General features: G+C 38.8%; 2 protein-coding genes across 2 annotated transcripts; both read left to right on the top strand.

The window, feature by feature from the left end:
* The first annotated feature begins 2,033 nt into the window (after positions 1 to 2,033).
* On the top strand, positions 2,034 to 7,790 carry LOC119788432 (kelch-like protein 10). Its single transcript, XM_038292762.1, has 5 exons — positions 2,034 to 2,201; positions 3,517 to 4,000; positions 4,750 to 5,352; positions 5,519 to 5,668; positions 7,423 to 7,790. Exons 1-5 carry the CDS (start codon positions 2,080 to 2,082, stop codon positions 7,774 to 7,776), a joined length of 1,713 nt encoding a protein of 570 aa, XP_038148690.1. The 5' UTR covers positions 2,034 to 2,079; the 3' UTR covers positions 7,777 to 7,790.
* Positions 7,791 to 12,673: 4,883 nt separating this feature from the next.
* On the top strand, positions 12,674 to 25,132 carry adi1 (acireductone dioxygenase 1). The gene is made up of 5 exons (XM_038292701.1): positions 12,674 to 12,891; positions 16,462 to 16,473; positions 16,611 to 16,730; positions 22,707 to 22,886; positions 24,533 to 25,132. Exons 1-5 carry the CDS (start codon positions 12,781 to 12,783, stop codon positions 24,647 to 24,649), a joined length of 540 nt encoding a protein of 179 aa, XP_038148629.1. The 5' UTR covers positions 12,674 to 12,780; the 3' UTR covers positions 24,650 to 25,132.
* Positions 25,133 to 25,443: the final 311 nt, after the last annotated feature.

Below are 25,443 nucleotides of genomic sequence, written 5' to 3'. Positions count from 1 at the left end.
ATAGATAAATGTTGCAGTACACAGGATTTCAGAATTAGACATCCCCAGTTATTAATTTCATATACTCACCAGTTGCAATAAATGCAAAACTCTCTGCAGGTTCTTGTCTTTGTCGTTCGCTCTATTCAGCTGGCTTTGGAAACACACGGCGAGAAGGTGGGGGCTGGGTGGTGAGGGTTACGGGGGCGAGAAACGCAAAAGTAACGCAATAGTTACTTTTACTAGTAACTAGTTACTTTTATTGTGGAGTAACTCAGTTAGTAACTCAGTTACTTTTTGGGAGAAGTAACTAGTAACTATAACTAATTACTTTTTCAAAGTAACGTGCCCAACACTGTATATATGTGAATCAATTCTAACAATAAATAAAATCCTCTCAAAGTAGTAGTAAACTCTTGTTTACTACTACTTTGAGAGGATTTTATTTTGAAGATCATCTTGCAGGTGATGACACTTCCTACTGTCTTTGCATTCAGAGCGATTTTTTTTAATTATTGCTTAGAGGGAAAAAATCATCAGGACTTGTCCACAGCCATTCACTTTGCAACATTGTTTGAGCAACATCTTATCACTTCTTGTCAACTGAAGTAGCAGAGAGTACTAACAGAGAGTGCGTGTCGTCTTTGTTTTTGTTTTTTTAATAGACTATGTTAAATCTGCCCTATGTGTCTCCTTGGTGTGTTCTGCATGTGAGTAAGAAAACAATGGACCATGACAGATGTTTAGTAGAAGCAAATTATGGGAAGTTACAGGTATAGCGCCCCTAGTGGCCAAGAGTTACACGTTGTGTCTTTACCTTAACCCGTTAAAGCCCGATCCAAGAATAAAACAAAACAGAAAATACTTTTCTTTGGTTTGAAGTCCTTATTTGGCCTTTTAACAAAATATGTAACAAGAAAAAACAGAAATACATTTTTGATATTAATAATTTATTACTATGCGATAAGTCAAGATTATTTTTTTGTAGTCTTCTGCCCTCTGTTATCAGGCATATCTGATTGTGTACAATAGGATTTTGAGCAAAGTTTTTACCATTAAATTAATTATGCAAAAGGTGTCAGACGCAAAACATTTCAGAAACCGTATGTATCATATTTGATACATACGGTTTAGAATGTGACAATATGAAATCTGAAACTACAAAAGAAAATAAATAAAAATATTTTAAGTGTAATTAAAATACTTCACATAATAGCAAATTTTTTCTTCTCAAACTAAAAAGCAGGTGTAGTTTCTTGCACTTGCTTTGCAGTTATTTATAATAGAAAATAAAAGCAAATTTAGTTTCAACTATTACTTTTTCAGTATTAACTTTTGTTTAGCCTTGCTTCTTCAAACATGCAATCATCCTGACCTCTTTCTGATGCCACAACTAGGCAACACAAAACAGACACAAACCCAGAAAGCCTGACATTTCCAACCTGATTTGCTTTGATTTTCTTTGCCTCAGCCTTCAATAAAGATATAGGCACTAGAAATATTCTCTAATTTTTCCAATTTGCCTGTTAGTGAGGAACACTTTAAGACCCAATGTTTTTCAGTCAGTGGCACTGATATGCCGCATATTACAATAATGCATTATTATACATGTTTATCAGATGTGGGTGCGAAAGTGAAGATGTGGTATTTACTCTTGTTTCACATAAAATTTTGCTTTTATTTTTACATCTAATCTAAATATAATGGTGAACATGTCAATTCATTTATTTGATTTAAAAATATTTTTTTTACATTTGCGCAATTTGAATTACTCTATAACTATTTTTAGTAAAGTTATTTTCCATCTGGCTTTACTTAATTTCTTATTTCTCATTAGATACAACTGAAGTCATTGAAATAAATTCGTTTTTTTGGAAGCACAAGTTCAATTATTTTTAAAAGTAAACATTTTGATTTAAAATTCTGAGTCTTTGTGATGCAAGCAGCTAAAATTCTAAACGGATTTTTGATGACAAATCCGGCCATCTGGACTTCCATTCCACCCCAGCTGACCTGAGTGGAAGCAGCAACTATATTAGAGAAAATATTTTATTTTTTCTTTAAAAACCGAACATTAATAAAGTCCATATTTCAGTAAACATGACCTCCCTGTTGACCAGTTTTCGCTTGGCGGAGACTTTAACAGATGCAGTCATCGTGGCTGAAGGGGTGGAATTTCCAGTCCATAAGGTCATCCTGTGTAATTGCAGCCCGTATTTCCGGTAAGTTGAGAAAAGTGAATTAGTTTGTGTTTTAAAATGCAGCAAATAAGCTACATTTGGTTATAGTTGAGGATTTAATCAGCAGTGAGTTGAAAAGGAAAGCTTCAACCAACAACAATACATTAAAACCACAACCAAAATTGTTTAACAGGTCAAATTAAACTGGCTTTAATTTGACAGTACAGTAGTGGGAAAAGGTATTCAACTATGCAGTCCAGTTAAATAAAGGAGGTAGATATATATGATGACATTGCAGTGTCCATATAAACTGTAAAAGTCCCTGCATAATTATAATAAAGCAATTTATATGCATGAAACAAGTGGAGCGGTATGGCAATTGCCATAACGCTACACTTGTGAAAGTAAAATCTGTTGGGCTCCTTTTGGTATCAAGACAATTATTCTTATTGCCACCTTGCCAGACAAGACACTGTTGAGAAAAAAAAAAAAGAAAAAAAAAGATATATATGATAATACACCCATTCAGCACTTTATTTTCTTTTTTCTTTGAAAAGAAAAAGAGAACATAATGGTAGAGCGTCCAGCCCTGCTTCGTTTCACTAATTTAAACCTTCAGAAAAGCTGTAAAGGTCTCCAAACAATTAAAATAACTCAAAACAACTTACAGACAGTTGGAGCAGTAAATAGTAAAATGTTCTAAAAAAAAAAAACCCTGAGAAATAGTCTAGTGTATTATGAAAATGATTATTTGATACAAAACACTCCCTAATAAGAAAAATAACTTCCTTAGACGCCTTGTTGCCTTGCAGCTCTGAAATTAATATATAAACGTTTCAATTATCAAAATGTATCATCTTTCTATGTAAGTAATAATAAAAAATTAAAAAATCTATCACTATTTATAATGGGATATTTAGCAGGAGTCAGGTGTGTCTGTACAGAGAATAAAACTATCTATGGTGTTAAATATTTCAATTCAGAAATGTTTTTTAGACATAGGAACTCTTGAAATTATCTCTGTATATATATAAACACATATATATATCTATATATAGATATATATCCATATATAGAGAGAGATATATATCTATATATATAGATCTATGTCTATATATAGATATACTATATATAGATCTATATATAGATATATAGATCTATATATATTTATATATAGATCTATATTTATATATATATCTATATATAGATATATATCTATCTATATTTATATATATATATCTATCTATCTATATCTATATGTATTTATATATGCATAGTAACTTGATGAAATATGATGTCTGATTATATTAAGAATATTTGGTTTATATTACAAATCTATGCTGTGCTCTCTCCTCAGTGCTCTCTTTAGTCGGTGGTCTGGTTCAAACCAAAAGGTTTTTCACATACCAGGAGTTTCATCTGCAATGATGCAGCTCATCATTAACTACGCATACAAGGAAAATGTCACTGCCACTAAGGATAATGTACTGGAGCTTCTTGAAGCAGCTGATCAGATGAATGTACTTGAAGTTGTGTATGCCTGCAAGGGATTCCTGGTGCATTTAATGTGCCCTGAAAACTGCATCGGCATGTGGAGGTATGCAATTCTTCGCGTGCTCCCTAACCTGCAGTGCAAAGCCTACTCCTTCATCTTGGAGCACTTTGAGAAGGTGGCTCTGTGTGAGGAGTTCCTGGAGCTCTCTGCTGATGAGCTCTCTGATATCATCGAAAAAGACAACCTGAACATAAGAAATGAAAGCAAGGTGTTTGAGGCCATTTTGAGGTGGACTTCTCATGCCCTTCCGGAGAGAGAACAACACTTCTCAGTTCTCTTGTCTAAGGTACAGAAACTAAATGTAGCACAAATATTCACTTACTCAGTATTTCTTTGGCAATAGTATTCTGGCTATGCTGTAAGGCCAAATGTATAGTATTTATCAGTAAGTTTGCAGTTACCATAATTTACCAAATAGCTTCTTATCCCACCCAGTTTTGAATTATATTATTAACTGGAATGTGAGTACTACTTTCTGTAATAAACATTTAGAAATTATTTGTTGTCAAGGGGGATCAAAGTGCTTTACAGGTAAGAAAAATAAATTAAATAAAACAGCTTTAAATAACCTAGAAAAAACCTTAAAAAAAACTATAAAAATACAATACACAAGTAAAATTCCTATATTAAATCAGTATTTAAAAAAACATAAACCAGTGGCTGTACCTCTTTCTTTGTTGTCTGCCAGGTTTTGTTTTTGCACATGAGCTAAATTGCTCTCTAGCCATAGCGGGATGGTCTGTGGTGTCATTAGTTCTCAATAAAAATCTACATTGCTCAGTTGTACAATAAAACTGTTGTTTTTATCTACATATACAGTCAGCTAGGGAAAGAAGCCTTGCGGTTGGCACAAGAATAGTTGGGTCATCTATATGTATATTTTGACGGCACAAGACTTGTATCATGCAGGATTTTATTATTTAAAAAAATTTATCAGAAAATTTAGTTTAGTTTTACCAAAGACTATGACATATAGGGCATAAAATTTAGAATCATCAACCATATTAATAATTTTGTTTTGTCATCTCTGTGTAGGTCCGGCTGCCCGTGATGAATGCAGAGTATTTCAGAGAAAACGTGCTGCCAAATCCACTGGTGAAGAACAGCAGTCTGGCTCTGCTCTGTGAAAACATGATTAGCCACGATAACGCTTCGTTATCTACGCCTCACTGGCCCCCTGCCTTCAGTCTTCCTCGACTGCCTAATGCCATACTAATGGCCATCGGTGGGTGGAATGCTGGACATCCAACCGACGCCATTGAGTTGTATGACGTCCACCTTGATCGTTGGAGCAGCCTGACTCCCAGTCTTGAGTATCCTTGTGCCTATCATGGCACCGTCATCCTGAATGGTTACATATACTGCCTTGGCGGTTTCAACACATTTCAGCATTTTAGCAGGGTGCACAAGTTTGACCTTGTCAACGGCACCTGGCATGAGGCTGCTCCCATGTACCACCGGCGCTGCTACATTAGTGTGACCGTGCTCAATGGCCGCATTTATGCCATGGGAGGATTCAATGGACACAGACGACTCAAGGAAGCAGAGAGTTATGAACCAATGACAAACCAGTGGAATATGATTGCTCCAATGCACGTGGAAAGGAGTGATACAAGCTGCACCACGTTCAACAATAAGGTGGGTGTCATATAAAAGAAAATAAAAATGAGTTATCAGGGGTAGGAAATAACCATGTCCATTCAATTGAATATGGTGCCTCTTGTAACTAAGTTAGTGCATGAGGATTACTTAATGATTTGTTCATATGTCATAAATGTGAAAGACCATTCTGTTTTTTCTTTAGATTTACATTTGTGGAGGATTTAATGGAATAGAATGCCTGCAGACAGCTGAATATTACACCCCAGAGACCAACCAATGGACAATGATCGCTCCCATGATCAGACGCCGCAGTGGCATAAGAGTCATCGCTTATGCATCTCATATATACGCGGTAAGTGCAGGACACTGTGCTGAAATGCAAGTTAAATGTTGAAACCTCACTGGTGATATGACAGGGTTTGCATCAGTGGCTGTGCTTAATTTAATCTGACTAATAGAGGGTTTTAAAAAGAAATAAGATTGTTATGATCAGATATTTGACCCTTTAATAGATCAGTGTGTGGCGGCTACATGTTAGCCAAATGAAACACTATTTATACCGCTTGCAAGCTTCTAAATATATGTATATACCTTAAAGCAGCAGATGTGATGTCAAGGGCTTTCACGTTTCATGGTCTGTACTTGACCAAAGCACTTAACACTACATTTAGTCACTTAGGAGGAATTTCAGTACCCCATGTAATCGGTCATGTTGGGGAGCCCTGATATCACACAGCAACTCAGGGCGCTGCGGTGGACCTCCATGCCGCAGACCTCAGACCACTCATTTGATGTGGCATCATGGCACTCAATGTTAGAACAAGTTGTGTGGCCATTCACGCACAGATTCACACACTTATGGTGGCAAGCTACATAGTAGCCGTAGCTGCCTGGGGGCTCACTGACAAAAGCGAGGCTGCCACCGGTCTCTCCGACCAGCATCAGTGGGCAATGTGGGTGAAGTGTCTTGCCCAAGTATACAATGACAATTAAACTGACAACCCTCCGGTTGCAGGCCAAACCCTTTTAGCCAACGCCACTGTCAGCCCCCATTGTGGTTAAATGGGTCAGACCTAGCAAACAATCAAAGGGTTATATTCACAATGAACTTTGTTGAAACTCACAAGCAACTGCCATCCATCTCAACTCAGAAACCAGTGACAATTCCACATGAGGTGAAAAACGAAAAAAAAAACAGACAACCTTGTCAAGAATGATCGGGAGCTTCGAGAACGAGCAGAAGAGTGCTGCAGTTCTGTTTTTTGACCACAGACTTAGACTTAGTCAGATTTTGTTTGCCATTTTGTTTACACAAGTGTAAAACAAAAAGAAATTCCGTTTGGAACAGCTCTCAGGATAACTTCATCTTTTTTTTAAGATTGCAGCCTTGAAAAATAGTTTAAAAAAAAGATATATATATATATATATATATATATATATATATATATATATATATATAAAAAAAAATATATATATATATATATATATATATATATATATATATATATATATATATATATATATATATATATATATATATAAACATATATATATATATAAACAGTAATATAAACATATGACTGTAAATTCACAGTTCTAAAGTTTCAGGCACCATATCAAGAGAAAGCTTCATTATGCCTCTTTAACTTTTTTGGTTTGTAACTCACTGGGTCATCTAAGAACATTTAATGACTCTCTTACGGTATTCAGCCTTAAAGGGAAGGTTTATTGAAAGTGTCCTTCTTTCTGCCGCTCAGCAATCCCACCATGTTTTTTTATTATGGCCATTAGGCATTTCTGATAGTGGGAATATATTACAGAAATAGCAAAGCTAAAATTGTGATCAGATTAGGACTTGATAAGGATGCGTTCTTAAAATTATCAACAAAATCCAGACTTATAACAAAAATTCCCGTCAAAGTAATTAGTTGGGTTGAGTTTCTATGAAGTAGAATACCTTAAAATAAAAGCTTTTTAAATTTGGCGCTCAGATATTTGTATTTTCCATCTCCCCTCTGCATATCTGCTGCTCTTAGCACTTACAAATTTACTGAGGTACTTACTTGTGTAATGCCTGACCCTATACACTCTTCTTTTCTCCAACAGGTTGGTGGCTTTGATGGTGAAAGGCGTTTGAGGTCTGCTGAGGCCTACGACCCTGAGAATAACAGCTGGAGGAATATCGCCTCCATGAAGACCAAACGCAGCAACTTTGGCATTGAGGTGATTGAAGACCGGATCTTCGTTGTTGGGGGCTTCAATGGCCACACCACTTGCTCTAACGTGGAGTGTTACGACGCCACATCTAATGAGTGGTCTGAGGTCTGCAACATGGAAGTCCATCGCAGCGCCCTGAGCTGCTGTGTGATATCAGGGCTCCCCAACATGACCGATTACATAGTTCCTCGTGTCGCCCATCCGCTGATGCCAGTCATGGAGGGGGAACAAATGGAGTCCTGAGATTCCTGCTAAGACCAGCAGCTCTCAACCAACATCAGAGACAGTTACAAATGTAACGTTACAAAACTAATAAACCATTTCTAGCATCAAGCTCCTGTTGTACAGATCTTTTCTTTTGACTTAAATGTTTCTGCAAGTAGCCTATGTTCATTTTACAGTTCATCAAAGCAGTCCTGTATGGGGTTGACAACACAGGCCAACAACTACCGAAACCTAGCTGTTTTTATATCAAACTTCTTTCAATCCAAAATTGACAGGACATGGTTGTGTAATCCTCTATCTTATTGAAGAGTTACTTCAAGTACAGAATTAAAAAACCTAAGGTAAACATTCTTTAGCTGTGCATCATAAAGAACATTACAGTTAAAACCAAATTTGACTTGCTGGAGAGTCTATCAACGTTTTCTGTAGATATCTTAAAATATCTACAGAAAAAAGTTCACAGTTCCATGAGTCCAGCTGTAAGCTCAGACAGACAGGCTCAGATGGAAACAGGTGGTTGAGAGGGACAGAGACAAGTCAAAACTGTAAACTGTACTCCTATCGGGAGCCAGGATCACAGAAATTAAAACTGACCTCCCCCTTACTCAAAACCTGAGCCAAAACCCTGAGGGCTGCATGGAGAACGCCCAGAAGAGCCGGGACACGATCAGGAGACATGAGACAAACACTAAAACCCTCCTGACACACAGGCCCTCAAGAGTCAGGAAAGGAACCAGGGACTTAACTATAAACTCAAAAACCAACAAACATAAATACCTACATGAAAAACTACGAATAATGATCTGGCCCCGATAGCTGGGCTGAACCGTGTATATAGCAGAGGGAGCAGGTGAATAAGACATAATTCTTTTCCCCCACCCTGGTAACTAGGACACGACTGCAGTGTCTCGGAGAAGCAGAAAATATAATATGAGAAAAGAAACATTTTAAGAAATGGCATACTGATGTATTGGCAGAATAATTTAATATTTTTAAATTTGCTGTAAGAAGAAGCTTAACCATGGCAACCAAACAGGAGTTGAAACAAGAACAGATAGTGGAAAAGAAATGGATACTGATGTGAGATACAAAAAGCCGACCAATGACTCATTGTGTTGCAATTGCTTTGCCTGCCAACTGAAGCTCTTTCTATTCTGGGGTTCAATAGTCTGCTTAGTTCATTTAGTATTTATTCTTCAAATGTTGTTTAAACTGTCCAGTTTATTTTCCAAGATAACCACAATAATATGTATAATAACATGCCATGTGGTCGGGCCTTGATTTGACACCCTTATGCAATATAATTATAGCACATACACGGCATATGGCCCTTATCTGGTCCACATTCTGTAACTTGTGGACCAGATGTGTGGACTCCTCATGCATCCATCCATGCATTTTCTTCTGCTTTATCCGGGGCCGGGTCACGGAACCAGCAGTCTAAGCAGCGATGCCCAGACTTTCCAATCCACATACACCTCCTCTAGCTGCTATGGGGACTCCATGGCAACACCAGGCCAGCATAGAGATACAGTCCCTCCAGTGGGTCCTTGGCCTTCCAAGAGGCCTCCTCCCAATAGGACATGCCTGGAACACCTCCCCAGGGAGGCGACCAGGAAGCATCTGGAACAGTTGCCCGATCCACCTCAGCTGGCTCCTTTCAACATGGAGGAACGACTCTACTCCGAGCTAGTCCCTGGTAACTGAGCTCCTCGCCCAGTCTCGAAGGGTACGCCCAACCACCCTGCGAAGGAAACTAATTTCAGCTGGTGGGAATGTAGTTCGATCCGTAAATCGAGAGCTTTGCCCCCCGACTCAGCTCCCTAGTCACCACAACATTCCGATACAGAGACCGCATCACTGCCAATGCTGCACCGATCCATCTACCGATCTCATGCTCCATCTGTCCCTCCACTTGAGACAAGGACTCTCTACTGACCTGAAGAGAGGAGTCCACCTTTCTCCAGTGGAGAACCATGGCCTCGGATTTGGAGGTGATGATCCTCATCCCGGCTGTTTCTTACTCGGCGGGACTCCTCATTCCACGTGCTATTTGATTAATTTTCTATTGAGGCAGATGCCTATTTGTGTCAAATTAAGGCTGAGCTTCATTTGTGATCACCTTGTCTTATCTAATGTCAGTGTTGACTTTACTGATCAGGTGCTTTAGTGATTTACTGAATATTACTTTAGGGAACAGGGCCTCCTTGTTAGAAGTCAACACTTAGACAAACTGTGCCACCATGCAACCTAATTGCAAAATTACTCATTTCAATTCAGTTCAGTTTATTTCTATAGCGCCAATTCACAACACGTCATCTCAAAGCACTTTACAGTTCACCAGATCATACAGTCAAATTGATTCAAAGTTTTCTATCTAAGGAAAACCAGTTGATTGCATTGACTTGAAGGCAATCCCTCACAATAAGCATGCTTGTAGCGAAAGTGGAGAGGAAAACTCCCCTTTAACAGGAAGAAACCTCCAGCAGAACAAGGCCCAGTGTGAGCGGCCGTCTACCGAGGCTGACTGGGGTTCAAGGAGACAAAAGTAGAGATTCAAAAAACAGCTGTAACAGGCGGCCCTGTCCAGGAAACTCACAGCCAGGCATATTAGCTCCGAGCCAGCTCCCATGTCAGAGGATGAAGAGAGCACATCCAGCCAGTCACAGTCAGAGAAACAGGACTACACTGAAAAACAGGCTGATCTCCAACATCTAAAAACAAAGGTGTTGATGGCAGCAGCACAGCTGATATTTCTCTCCAGGATGGAGTGACAGCCAAACAGGAACAGACGAGGCGAAGCTACTATGAGGAAAAGCAGAGAGAGCAGAACGTTAGAGATTGAACTAAAAGATTCAGCAGAGTGGGAGAATAGAGATAGAATGAAGCAGAATGATGAAAAAGAGGTCCCTATGTCCTCCAGAAGTCTAAGCATATAGCAGCATAACTATAGAGATAGCTCAGGATAACCTGAGCCACTCTAACTATAAGCTTTATCAAAAAGGAAAGATTTAACCCTACCCTTAAAAGTAGACAGGGTCTCTGCCTCAAGGACTAAAACTGGTAGTTGGTTCCACAGGAGAGGAGCCTGAAAACTAAAAGATCTGCCTCCCATTCTATTTTTAGAAATTCTAGGAACCACTATTAAACCTGCAGATCGAGAGCGAAGTGCTCTGTTAGGAACATAAGGAACAATAAGATCTCTGTATATAAGATGGAGATTGGCCATTTAAAGCAAAAAAGATTGTGCCAATGCAGAAAAAAAAAATAACTTTTTAGTGGAAGCACTTTTATTCTGTATCATGTTGGGATTTCAGTTTCCTCACTCTGGGTTAGTGTTCAGTGAAATTTAACCATTCACTTCATTATTCATAAGTTGACCAAATCATAACAGGATTTGTTTTGTTATAGAATAAAACTATAACTATAGAATAGTTCATAGAATAATATTAACAAAACAAAAAGATAAAAACAAAAAAAAAATAGTAAAAACCCATTCATAAAAACAACCCGTAGTGAGGGCTGAGAGAAAGCTGCTTGATAAGCTCATCAGGAAGCCCAGCTCTGTGAGTGGATGCCCTCTGGACTACGTGCAGGAGGTGGGAAACAAAAGCATCCTAACTAAAATAACAACTCTGTTGGATAATGTTTCCAACCTCAAGCATGAAGCTGCAAAACTGGAGAGCTGCTTCAGTGACAGACTGCTGCACCCTAAATGCACCAGGGAGCATTATCACAAACACCTGAATTCCTACATTGTGGGACAATAAAGGGACTTTCTATTCTATTGTATTCTATTTCTATATCTATTCTATTTATTTTTATTTTTTTATTACTATTTTCTAAACAATTTTTCAAGGCTGCACTTTAAAAAAAGATGAAATTGTCCAGAGAGCTGTTCCAAACGAAATTTCTTTTTGTTTTCCACTTGTGTAAACAAAATGACAAGTCTAAGTCTATTCTATTCTAAATATACACATTTCTAGCCCGTTTCCGCCACTCTGTTAAAGAAAAAGTTAAATAAATGATCTTATCATAATGAGTTACTATCTCATCATTTTGAGTTATTATCTCAAAATAATGAGATGCTATCTCATAATGAGATAGTACCTCAAAAGAATGATATAGTAACTCAGAATAATGAGATAGTATCTATTATAATGAGATAGTAACTCACAATAATGACATAGTATCTATTTTAATGATATAGTAACTCAAAATAGTGAGATGGTATTTCCTTATAATTAGATAGTAACTCACAATAATGAGATAGTATCTCCTTATAATGAGATAGTAACTTACAATAATGAGAGTATCTCCTTATAATGAGATAGTAACTCAATAATGAGAGTGTCTTATTATTATTATAAAATAGTAAGTCAAAACAATGAGATAGTATCTCATTATTTTGAGTTACTACCACATCATAATGAGATAGTTTATTCGATTTTTTTAACAGAATGGCGGAAACAGGGTTCCATACATTTCTGCTTAGTACTGGAAAATAATTAAAAATATTTTTATATCCAGATATAAGTAATTACGTTATGCTCAGGATAAATAATGATACCATAAATAAATGAGCATAATTAGGTGATCTTCCATTGGAGTTTTTTCTCCCCATTTTCTTCACTAGAGGGCGCTCCTAACACAGCCCGTTACACTTTCAGTAATTAAACAATGGAGGAAGTCAAGATAAGACCAGAATTCCGGAAAATGTCCCATTTACAAATCTACTGAATACGATAATGCTGCATATTAGCATCTAAAACGAATTTTCAATTTTTTGTTCTTTATCTGAGTTGGGTAATTTCGATTTTGGATATGTACGTGAACGCAGCATTTCTTCGTCCTCGGATTGGACGTATTAAAGCCAAGTGGGCGGGACATCTTCCTCTGATTGGTTAAACTCCTTACAAAATGACGTGCTGCGTGGGTCACATGGGTTTTAGTCCGAAGTGCACAAATTTCTCAGATTCCACGAATTTTATCCTTTATATCTAGTCTTTAATCGGGTTGAAAATGGCGATAGAGGCCTGGTACATGGACTGCTCAGACGAGGACCAGAGGAAGCCCCACAGGCTGAACCCCAACCAGCCCGTCTCCCTGGACGAGTTGAAGAAGCTCGGAGTTTTCTGAGTCATTCCATGAGAATGGGTAAAATTGGACTTGGACATTTTCAATTTTTTTACCCAATAGTATTGTTTCTATGTATATCCCACATATTTAGGGATATATTTAACTATCCGAAAAACATATTTTCCCATCTCAGGCATTAATTTTCTTTTAGTATTGATCAGTACTTCAAGATGTGTTCACCTTAATTCCTCAACCCCGTTACGGACACTTTGAGGCCTTTCTGAATGTTATTATAAAATGAATTTAGAAAGAAATAAACATTTTCACATTAATCAGAAGTCCCCCATCCTAATTCAATCATTTCAAAAAGAAAAATTACATAAAATAACACTTTATGCTTTCTTATATGCTGAAATGTGACAAATTGGTGAAATCACTCACTCATTTTTCTTCAGAAATTCAGTTTAACTCAAGAATCGTAATGAAAATCAATTTCAAATGATAGCTCTTTATATTTGAAACAAAAGTCAATAGACATTAAATTATTTTATCAACATTTTAAAAAAATTATATGTGAAAATATAGGTGTGACGGGGTTGAGACTAACATAACAGGGTTGAAGATGGTAACAGGGTTGAAGGGACAAATACGATTTTCTTTGTTTATTTCAGTGTTTAGGACTTTCTGTTGGCATTTCATTTTTTAACCATAGCAAAGACACCAGCTAAAATTGCTATTGAATTGAGCTTTAATATAAACCCAAAAACAACAACAACAACAAGAACAAAACAAAACGGCATAATAACAACAACAGAATATGATGTGAGGTGACATTCCACATCCCCAGGGCCAGTTTAAGCGCCCGCAGATCAGGTCGCCGAGGTCTCCGCCTCTGGCTGCCGCCCAATCCCCTTTGCACCGTTCCCTCATGGTTCCCCCTGCAGGTGGTGGGCCCACTGGGGGATGGCCTCGCGTTGCTCCTTCGGGCTGGGCCCGGCCGGGTCCTGCGAGGAAGAACTCGACCACCAGGCGCTCGCCGACGAACCCCAACCCCAGGCCTGGCTCCAGGGTGGGGTCACGGCTCCGCCGTACCGGGCGACGTCACGTGCCTCGTTTTAGTCCTCGTCATAAGGGTTTTTGAACCGCTCTTCGTCTGACCTGTCACCCAGAGCCTTGGGAGACCCTTCCAGGGGCATTTAGCCCCCGACAACATAGCCTCTGGGATCACCCAGGCACTGAAACCCCTCCACCACCTTAAGGTGGCGACCGTGAAGGCATTCGACCGTGTCCCTCGTGCTGCGAGTCTGGTTCGCATTGCCGGCATTAAGTCGGACCTGTTCCCGGTGCATGTTGGACTCCGACAGGGCTGCCCTCTGTCACCGGTCCTGTTCATAACTTTTATGGACAGGATTTCTAGGTGCAGCCAAGGACCGGAGGGGGTCTGGTTTGGGGAACAGCGGATCTCGTCCCTGCTTTTTGCGGATGACGTAGTTCTGCTGGCTCCTTCCTGCCAAGACCTACAGCGTGCGCTGGGGCGGTTCGCAGCTGAGTGTGAAGCGGCCGGGATGAGAATCAGCTCCTCCAAATCCGAGGCCATGGTTCTCGACCGGAAAAAGGTGGCTTGTCCCCTTCAGGTTGGAGGAGAGTCCTTGCCTCAAGTGGAGGAGTTCAGGTTTCTTGGGGTCCTGTTCACGAGTGAGGGAAGAATGGAGCGGGAGATCGATAGACGGATCGGTGCGGCTGCTGCAATAATGCGGACGCTGCACCGGTCTGTCGTGGTGAAGAGAGAGCTGAGCGAAAAGGCATAGCTCTCAGTTTACCGGTCGGTCTACGTTCCTACCCTCACCTATGGTCATGAAATCTGGATCATGACCGAACTTGCATCACGAGCCATCAGTTCTCCTGGAGCCAGAGTAATGACCTGATGAATTCTCATTGTTGCGGGAACAGCTGGTATCTGCTTTGGCAGTTTCTCCATTGCTTCTTCGACATCTTCACTTTTCACAAAGAACAACTTGACACTTGTGTTTGTTTCAGACAAGGCTCTGAATAACTCTTCTGCATCTGGGATGTCACGGCCCTTTGCCACCATCTTGTCAGCTCCTCTTTTTAAGGCCCCCCAACACCATCTGGCGCTCCTTTTCCGTGACTAGCCTCAAAAAAATTCCAAGACCCAGGCTTGAATCCTCTTTTGTCAAGTTCTGTGGAGAAAAGGTAGAAGTTGCCTCGTTGTTTGTACTGGGTACAAGGTCCATCACTTAAAAAGTGCAGCACAGACACATGTGGAGGTTGGGCTTGAGGTAATCCAGCACAGGATTTAAATGCTGCCATATTGCTGGAGGGCCTTTATGCCTGCTGGGGGAGATGGTGCTGAAGCACACAGGCTCTGGGTGTCCACCAACATACAACACACCCGTATGAAGGGTGGCCTCTTGATGTGAAGCTCCAAAGTGAACGTTCTTGATCACTTCTTTCCTCTCCTTGCTCCTGTGGTAAGCTGCTCTCCACATTTTTCTTTTTTTTTACGCTGTTCTCTTTCACTCAGTTCTTGAATTGGTTTCTTCTTCCCTGGCTCTACATTCTTTCTCCATCTCTCACGCTCACTCTGCAGGTATCTCTCCCTCCTTTCAGGATCAGCTTCAAGGCGTTCCCAATATTTCCTCTGCCTTTCTGCTGCTATTGTTGGTGCCACCTTACTCACAGCTTAACATGGAACATAAATCACATTCAGCATGCTAACAGTATAAAAATATTGATTGAATATAATAATAATCAATCTAAGTAATTGAATAACTTAACAACCAAAGTATTAAAATCTCAACCCCATCACACTATCACAACCCCGTTACAATCAAACACATAACGGTGTTGAGTGTGACGGGGTTGAGATTTTTGCACAAAATGGCTTCTTCTCAATGTAGTGAATACAAGAAAGAGAGCACATGGCATGCATGAAATTAAGAATTTGCATATATTTTTGAAATGAAAAAGTTTTTTGTAAGAAGTAGATTTTTTTTATAATTTTTTAATGTTACGGTGTTGAGTCATTTAGTTTGACAACCACAGTATCACAAGATAAATGACCAAATTAGAGGAAAATAGGGGAGCACCTTGCCTGCCTCTGTGGTCCAGTTGTTCAAAAGACTTCAGTGATGTCACGTCCTGATGTATATGCAGCTGTGGATCATACCATTCTTTTTATGGGGGTGAGATCATTTGTATAACGGAGTTGAGCGGTTGCTCAGGGACAGAAGTAATGTCATTTTAAATTAATATTTAATGATTAATTTAGAAAAAAAGAAACATCAACAACTAAAGAGCACAAAAATATGTTTACATTGATGTAAAAATTTATTGACTTTTTAAATAGTTTATTTAGGTATTTTCAAAGGAAACTTTCATCATTGCCATAAGGGACATGACAAAATAGGGGGGTCAAATGAAAAAACTGCATTATTTCTCATAAAAAAGATAGAAATTAAAATATTTTTTCATACTGTATTAAATGGTATATTTCAGTCTAAATGTAAAGCTGTTAAAATATAAAGTTTAGTGATCCAATAGATGAAATACCCCTTAAGAGGTGAGACGGACTCAAAATGTGCCATTTCTATGGAATGACTCTTCTGCTGGAAAGTAAACACAATATACACATTCCTCTCATGTCGCTCAACAATAATCCGGGTTATATTCTTAAATACGAATGCGGAGTTTAATTTACACTCCTAAACATTCTCATTAGCTTTGTGTTTACTTATTGTCTGTGAGTGCAGCTCAATGCTGATATATATGAAGCGGATCCAGCACTGGAGAAGATCAGGAAAGACCACGGCTACTCTTACATGGACATTATTACAATTCAAAGGGACAGCCTGCCTAACTATGAGCAAAAGGTAAGTTTCACGATTAAATGCATAGTTTGTAATTCAACTTATTCCAAACCAACCGCATCAACACCGAGACTTTTCATGCTATCAAGTGGGTATAGGAGGATAATTACTAAAAACATTTATTTACATTTTTTTAAGTAACGTTTTGATCAAAATATACTTTTAAAAGCATGTTTACTACTGATGGTGAGCTGGAGGCATTGAACTGTTTGGCAGTTCATGTAAACATGTCACCCCCTACTGGTGAAGGGTAGAACTACAGTTAGTAATGGGATTTTTTATTTAAGTAATTTTTCCCCATTTAAGTTCCTTTGAAATTGTTAAGGATTGGTGTGTTTGATATAAATCTTTATTTATTTATTTTAAATGTCTTAGATCATTTAAGGTACACTGTTTTTCTATCATTTTAGTGAAATAAGCACAATCAGACAGTGAAAGTTCTTTTGTGAATTCAAAATCAGGCATACTTTAATAATCCCAGAGGGAAATTACTTTTGTTACACGCTCCAGATACACAAACATTTTTATATATACACACAACAAACCACACAAGATAATACAAAGGAAAGGAATGAATAAATGAATTGGGCAATGATGAGCAAAATGAAAGGCCTAAGTAAAAAAAAAAAGTTTTTCCACAGTTTTTGGTTTTAATTGGGTTGAAAGTTATGTGTTCAACCAATCTAATTTGGCAGTGTTTTTACCCAGTCTATATTTGTTCAAGGGCAAACCAATACAAATTAGTCACATTGGCCAAAATAAGTGTTATTGCAACTTTCAAAAGTCTAAGGCGGGTTTTAAACTAACACCTTCGGGATTGGAAGTCAATGACTTATGCTACGTTCACACCTAAAGCATCTGAGGCAGCAGGAGCAGCTAGTTAACATGCAAAGTCAATGGTTGATGCTCATCAAGGTGCAGCAAAACATCCTGCAGTGTGTTCTGAGCAGCTGAAGCAGCACGTAAGCTTCTGACCATCTGATGCGCTGCAAATGCAGCAGCTGATGGAGTTGGAATTTAACTTTTGCTGCTCAATGCGCCTCATCAACCAATCAGAGCAGCTGATCTGGGAACTGGCAGGGAGAGAGACACATCGCTGATGATGCAGATATCTATGATCGCTCCTCTGAAACAGTTTAATGCCTAAATTGACTTAAAAAGCCAAAATCTGTGGGGAAAAAAAGAAATTCACTTTTATTATCCTGGTGCCTGCAGTTTGGATCACGTGAAAAACGCCTTCCAGCCTCCGTGGCAAACCACGAGGAGACGACCGGGCCAGAGGCTGCTGTTGAATGGGATTTCCAATGACAGAGCACTGCTGGTATATGGGGGTTTGAGCAGCTATGACAGCGAAATAATATTTGAAGGCAGGATGGTAATCTGGATGAACTGACTGCACAGATGAAGTTTTCAGCTGGACTTTCTCACTTCCAAATAGAAACTACTTAACTAACTGTAATGTTCAAGCTACTTTTTACCCACTTATCACAGCAAATATAGCTGCCATTTTTACAGGCAAAGAAAGGATAGGGTAGCTCCGCCCAATGTGCATCAGACCCACTTTACGACCGCCGCGTAGCTGCCTGGAGCAGCAATGATGCTTCAGCTGCATGTCGGAACTAAACTTGGACAAGCATCAAAAATGAAGCAGCACGCGCGTTTTTGCTGCTCCTGCTGCTTGCAGTTGAACGTAGCATTACTGCAAACACCACTAACAATGGTAGCTGCTCATTAGAAAGCAATACTACTTAACACTTATTTTAGAACTGGAACCAGTGGCCTGCTCAAATTTTGATCATTACTTTGTTTAATCCAACAAAAAGTGTTTTAACCAACTACCGTAAATTCCGGACTATAAGCCGCTACTTTTTTCCAGCTGTTTGAACACTGCGGCTTATAATACAGTGCGGCTAATACATGTTTTTTTTCATTGCGCGAAAAACAAAGTATTTGCAACCACTGGACCAGTGTGGATCAGTGTGAACCGTGCATTTAAAGTGGCACTGCGCAGTGAGTGGGAGAAAAGTGGCGAGAAATCCTTCACCAAAACTGGCCGCATGCGAAGGGCATCTTTCACTGATGTCTGCCAGTGGTTCTCAATGCATGGAGCCGTGTGAAAACATCCAGCATCACCAGCGGGTTTCGGGATGAAGAGGACCGCGAGTGCTCAAGTGAGAGCGACAAGGATGAGACTGAAGTCAGTGACAGCATCCTGAAGCTGTTCCATTCAGACACAGAGGAAGAGGACTTTGAAGGTTTTAGTGCGCAGGACGAAGAAGAAAGTGATTAATGACTTTTCCTGGTCGGCTGCAATGTTCTGTGCGTTGTTCAATTAAAAGTACCGGTATATGCAGCGTTATTTGCGTGTTACCGACACATACGTATATTTAAATGTGTTACAGGTAGTTTGAAAAAAAAAAAAAGCATTCATAATATGTACCGTATTTGTTTGTTTTATCATACGGATTAAATCAAACGTTAAAAAAATGGTCACGTGTGATATCTTTATTTGTAAATATCTCATACAACGTGGGAAACCTGCGGCTTAAAATCCGGTGCGGCTTAGAAAAGTACAAAATTGATTTTCTTTCTAAAATAGAGCGTGTGGCTTGTAATCAGGTGCGCTCTATAGTCCGGAATTTACGGTAGTTTGGTTGGAAAAACAACCAATCTTACAACCCATTACAATTTTCTTACAATTTTCTAAAATCTAAATTGCTAAAATACCAGGATTTAATAGAATAAATTGCAGTATTCATGTTCAAAGTAAGACATTGCCTATTGCCTGGGGATATCCAAAAGATGTTCTCTGAAAGGGAGGGAGGGTACGATTTAAGGGGAAGGGGAAATTTTAAGACTAATAGATGTAGAACAACAAGAAAAAGATTATGTTTATCAATTTGTGGAGTTAAATTGTGGAACAAACTAAATGAGAACCTAAAGCAATGCCTAAACATATTCCTTTCAAAAAAATGTACAAAGAAATTATTTTCAAAAGGTGTAGAAAGTTTTGTTTGTTTTTTTTTGTTTTGTTTATTTGTATATATGTATGAAGGTATATGTATATATATATTTATGTATGTATATGTGTAGGTAGGTATGTATATGGATATATATAGCAACATAGTTATAAATATTGTAAATTGAAGAAATAGAAGAATTAAAGGGGTAGGAGCACATAAGTTTTACTTCTTCCTACTCCTTTTCGCACATGTACAGGTGCTGGTCATAAAATTAGAATATCATGAAAAAGTAGATTGATTTCAGTAATTCCATTTAAAAAGTGAAACTTGTATATTATATTCATACATTACATACAAACTCATATATTTCAGATGTTTATTTTGTTTAATTTTGATGATTACAAATGACAACAAATGAAAATCTCAAATTCATCATATCAGAAAATTAGAATATTGTGAAAAGGTTCAAAATCGATGGCCCCTGGTGCCACACTCTAATCAGCTAATTAACTCAAACCACCTGCAAAAGCCTTTAAATGGTCTTTCAGTCTAGTTCTATAGGCTACACAATCATGTGGAAGACTGCTGACTTGACAGTTGTCCAAAAGACGACCATCAACACCTTGCACAAGGAGGGCAAGACACAAAAGGTCATCGCTAAAGAGGCTGGCTGTTCACAGAGCTCAGTGTCCAAGCACATTAATAGAGAGGCGAAGGGAAGGAAAAGATGTGGTCGAAAAAAGTGTACAAGCAAGAGAGATAACCGCACCCTGGAGAGGATTGTGAAACAAAACCCATTCAAAAATGTGGGGGAGATTCACAAAGAGTGGACTGCAGCTGGAGTGAGTGCTTCAAGAACCACCACACACAGACGTATGAAAGACATGGGTTTCTGCTGTCGCATTCCTTGTGTCAAGCCACTCTTGAACCACAGACAGCGTCAGAAGCGTCTTGCCTGGGCTAAAGAGAAACAGGACTGGACTGCTGGTGAGTGGTCCAAAGTCATGTTCTCTGATGAAAGTAAATTTTGCATTTCCTTTGGAAATCAAGGTCCCAGAGTCTGGAGGAAAAGAAGAGAGGCACTTCATCCACGTTGCTTGAAGTCCAGTGTAAAGTTTCCACAGTCAGTGATGGTTTGGGGTGCCATGTCATCTGCTGGTGTTGGTCCATTGTGTTTTCTGAGGTCCAGGGTCAACGCAGCCACATACCAGGAAGTTTTAGAGCACTTCATGCTTCCTGCAGCTGACCAACTTTTTGGAGATGCAGATTTCATTTTCCAACAGGACTTGGCACCTGCACACAGTGCCAAAGCTACCAGTACCTGGTTGAAGGACCATGGTATCCCTGTTCTTAATTGGCCAGCAAACTCTCCTGACCTTAACCCCATAGAAAATCTATGGGGTATTGTGAAGAAGAAGATGCAATACACCAGACCCAACAATTCAGAAGAGCTAAAAGCCACTATTAGAGCAACCTGGGCTATCATAACACCTGAGCAGTGCCACAGACTGATCGACTCCATGCCACGCCGCATTGCTGCAGTAATACAGGCCAAAGGAGGCCCAACTAAATACTGAGTGCTGTACATGCTCATACTTTTCATGTTCATACTTTTCAGTTGGCCAACATTTCTATAAATCCTTTGTTTTTATTGGTCTTCAGTAATATTCTAATTTTCTGATATGATGAATTTGAGATTTTCATTTGTTGTCATTTGTAATCATCAAAATTAAACAAAATAAACATCTGAAATATATGAGTTTGTATGTAATGTATGAATATAATATACAAGTTTCACTTTTTAAATGGAATTACTGAAATCAATCTACTTTTTCATGATATTCTAATTTTATGACCAGCACCTGTAATAGAGGTATATTAATTTAGGAAAGAAGGTTACCTTGTTTGTTGTTTTTTCTCTCCAATGTTTTAAACATTGTTTTATTGTTTTTTTGTTTTTCTCTCCTACAAACTCCCAAATCTTCACTGAATACTGAGGCTGTTTAAATCGAAGTTCAGGGCGAGCGGAACCACTTCCTGAATGCGGGATAGCGAGGCTTCAGACATAATCTATTTTGGCTCCTCCCCCAAATAAAGCAAGCCTCGATACACGCCTCGCGGAATCGCCCCCTCCACTACTCGGCACACGCCTTGAAGCCTCGTCTCATCTCATAACATCACTAACATTTACTGAACTATATCTAATGTTACCCGTTTTCTGAGCCAAAAATGCACCAATCACAGATCCACACATGCAGCAGTTTGATGGAGTAAAATATGATATAATTGTTTGTACTGAAGCTTCATTGATTTTATTTGATCTTTAATTAACCAAGACTGCTGGTATACTTTAAAATCTTTTTATAAAAGCATGATCCTAAAAACAGTTTATTCTCCCTTGATTTGTTAAATATCAAGTTATTTATTTACTAAATATTTTTTGGATTTTACCTGTCGTTCTTTTGGATATCTAATTGTACATTTTGATTAAAACCTGTTAAAGTAGTGCTCCTCTTTTCTACATTTGCATGTTTTGATTACTTTTAACTTGAGGATGGCTAATATGGAAACAAATATTTACAGCAAAATATTTATTTGCATTTATTAAAAAGCAAGTTATATTGGACTTTAGTCAAAACACAGAAACCCACATACTGCTCTTAAAAGAACAACAAAAATCAATAAAGATCAGCTTATCTATTATATTTAAGAACATAAGTTACATTAAGGTGTGTATTTTGAATAAACAGCATTTAATATTATCATTGAACTTGCTGTGAAAAAAAAAAAGTTAAAGTAAGAATCTAACAATACAATTTTTTTTTGGGGTGTAAAAATATATTGTTGAGTTAATTGTTGTCACAAGAAATCTTAACTGAAGACAGAATCAACTAACGGTGAATGTAAAGCCCTCTGACCAACAATTGGATCTTGGTCCAAACCAAATTCCGTTTGTAATGACTTATTATCCAGTGATGGTTGAATAATTTGTTTTTGTTCTCTTCATCTTCCTCAGCTGAAGATGTTCTATGAGGAGCATTTACACCTGGATGATGAAATCCGCTACATCCTGGACGGGCAGGCCTACTTCAATGTCCGGGACAAAGAAGACCGATGGATCCGAATCGCCATGAAAAAGGGGGACTTGATCACCCTGCCAGCTGGCATCTACCATCGCTTCACCCTGGATGAGACGGTAAAGCTTGGCTTTAAAGTTGTAGGGAAGTCATATTTAAATGTCAAATCATTCTGGCTTAAACATGTATATCAATCTACTCTTTATCAGATGCCGTCCCAAAAGTTAGAACATTTATATTTAAAAACAAATCCTGTATTAATCCTGTATAAATCTGTTTTTTACTTTTTCGTTATCTTAAGCAGGTCAGTTAGTTATACGTCGGCTTGTACACCTAAATTCGACCAATCATATATCAACGGTCATCTGTCAATCAAATGTTTTCTGTCATTGCATCTTGATTCATATGTTGCAGCTAATATACGCAAAGGTTGAAATAAGAATCATTTCCTTTCCCATTGAGTTCCGTCCCAGTGTTCAAGGGGATGGACGTCTGTGTCTTTGGCAGGCTTAGAGCTAACAGAACCGGCAGCGTTGCGAGGCAAGGGCTCAAACATGTACAGCTGTAAGCCTTCTACACTAAACGAAGCTTCTGCCGCCCTGGCGTCCTCTTCCACAACATCTTCATCCCTGCTTTCCTTCTCTAAATAAGAAATGTATGATGGAGGAGACTCATCCATGACCTCCGACACAAAACTCTCCTCCTGTTGCGTGTTTCCGCTGTCCATAGCGTTCCTTGACAGTGTCGATGTTGAGTGCTACCGGTACTTGGTCCCAATGGAATTTTCCATTGGGAACCCACCAGCACTAAGTTGCTCACTGGTAAGCAACATGCTTCAGACAAACCGGCCACAACCAAAGGGCTTGTGAACCTTCTGCCACAACAATCCCACCCGCTTGATAAAATACCAGTCACACTCACTTCATTCACTCGTGTAAAGTCGAGCACCTGCAATGGTTGGAACAGCCGCTACCCTACGAATCTAACATACATGTTGGCTTGGCACTCTGGGTTCCTGAGCAAGACCCTTAACCACTGATGGCTCCCAGGATGCCGCACAGTGGCAGCCCACTGCTCCCCAAGAGGAAGGGTCAAAATGCAGAGAATTAATTTCCCCATCGTGGGACAATAAAGCGATTTTCATTAATAATTTTGGTTTTGTGTGTTTAAATTCAGGGTTTGAAGAATTATAGGAGAATAGGAAAAAAAACTATTATATTGGCATGGGTGTTGCGATACATGTCCCAATAATGACTGCAATATGACGATATATTGCAATATTTTTCCTGCTATCAAAATCAAATTAATAGATAAAAAAGTGCTGTATATGTTCATCAGAAGATATTTTTTTATGGTTATTTTGGTATCTATGTTGGTCGGGGTTTGAGTCACTCCACGTCTTCTATTGTGAGTGCTTGAACTACGGGATTGGAGCTGCGCCGCAAAGCAAAAGGGCTCCACAGCGCCACCTGCCAGAGGTAGCCCATTTTCATCATTGTTTTAGGTGAATATGTTTTGTTTTTTTAAATCGATGCTAGGAAGCGAAAGATCGATATTATATCTGGCAGCCGAATTTCACGATATATCACTAAAACGATTACATTCCACAAACCTAGACTTTAATATATATATTTTTTGTCATTCCATCTTATCACGCAGGATGTAATTTATGGGTTTGGACTGGATGAGTCGTTTTAATTGTGGAGGTGATGAAGTGAGGAGTCATAGCAGGCTAACTGATAGAGCTATGGTTCTGTTTCTGCAGGATTACACCAAAGCCATGCGGCTGTTTGTCGGGGAGCCGGTGTGGAAGGCCTACAACCGGCCGGCCGACGACTTCGACATCCGGCAGAAATACTTGGCTTCACTGCAGGGATCCTGAGAGGGAGCAGATTCCCTCCTATACACTAAAATCACCACCTCCTTTGTTACTCCTGTTGGTCAGCAAGAAGATTGATGAAAACCTTTTATGATTGAAATCTTCACTTACAAGGCCTTAGATAACTCCTAGTATTATGCAGGACAGAGCTCACTTCAGATGTTTCTACTGCTTTTTGTTTCAAAACATCATGTATTCTTTTACCTGCATTTCAGGTGAGGAATTTAAAGTAAACCCTTTTCCACTAAAATGTGCCTTTACTTGTAATAATCAAACCATTGTTAACATAATTCAGAAAAATGGTCAAGATGGTGTTTAGAAGTATGACGGATTATTAGGGCAAGGCTATATTTTTTTTTTCTTCTATATCGAGAACAAAGACGTAACATTACAACAGGTCGTAAAATTACGAGAATAAAGTCGTAGAATTACGAAAAACATGTATTTTATGACAACTCTTGAAAGAAGTACTTTTTTCCATAAAATGAGGAATGTCAAGCATTATGTGTTATACTTTGGCTCTGGTTTGACAAATAAGGAAATCTTTTAGCACACCAGCATCAAATTGGGCAGCATGTAAAAGCGCACTCAGGTTGCTTTTTGCTGATCGGAGCTCGAAGCTTTCTTTCTGAAACCGGTTGTTGTATGATGACTTTATTCTTGTAATGTTACAACTTTATTCTCGTAATGTTACAACTTTATTCTCGTAATGTTACACCTTCAATCTCGTAATGTTACGACTTTAATCTCGTAATATTACGACTTTATTCTTGTAATGTTACACCTTCATTCTCGTA

This window comes from Cyprinodon tularosa, unplaced genomic scaffold, assembly GCF_016077235.1.
Source record: "Cyprinodon tularosa strain WSP-4 unplaced genomic scaffold, ASM1607723v1 ctg316, whole genome shotgun sequence".
NCBI lineage: Eukaryota > Metazoa > Chordata > Actinopteri > Cyprinodontiformes > Cyprinodontidae > Cyprinodon > Cyprinodon tularosa.
Note: the sequence above shows the minus strand (reverse complement) of the source record. Positions and strands in the feature narration are given on the sequence as shown.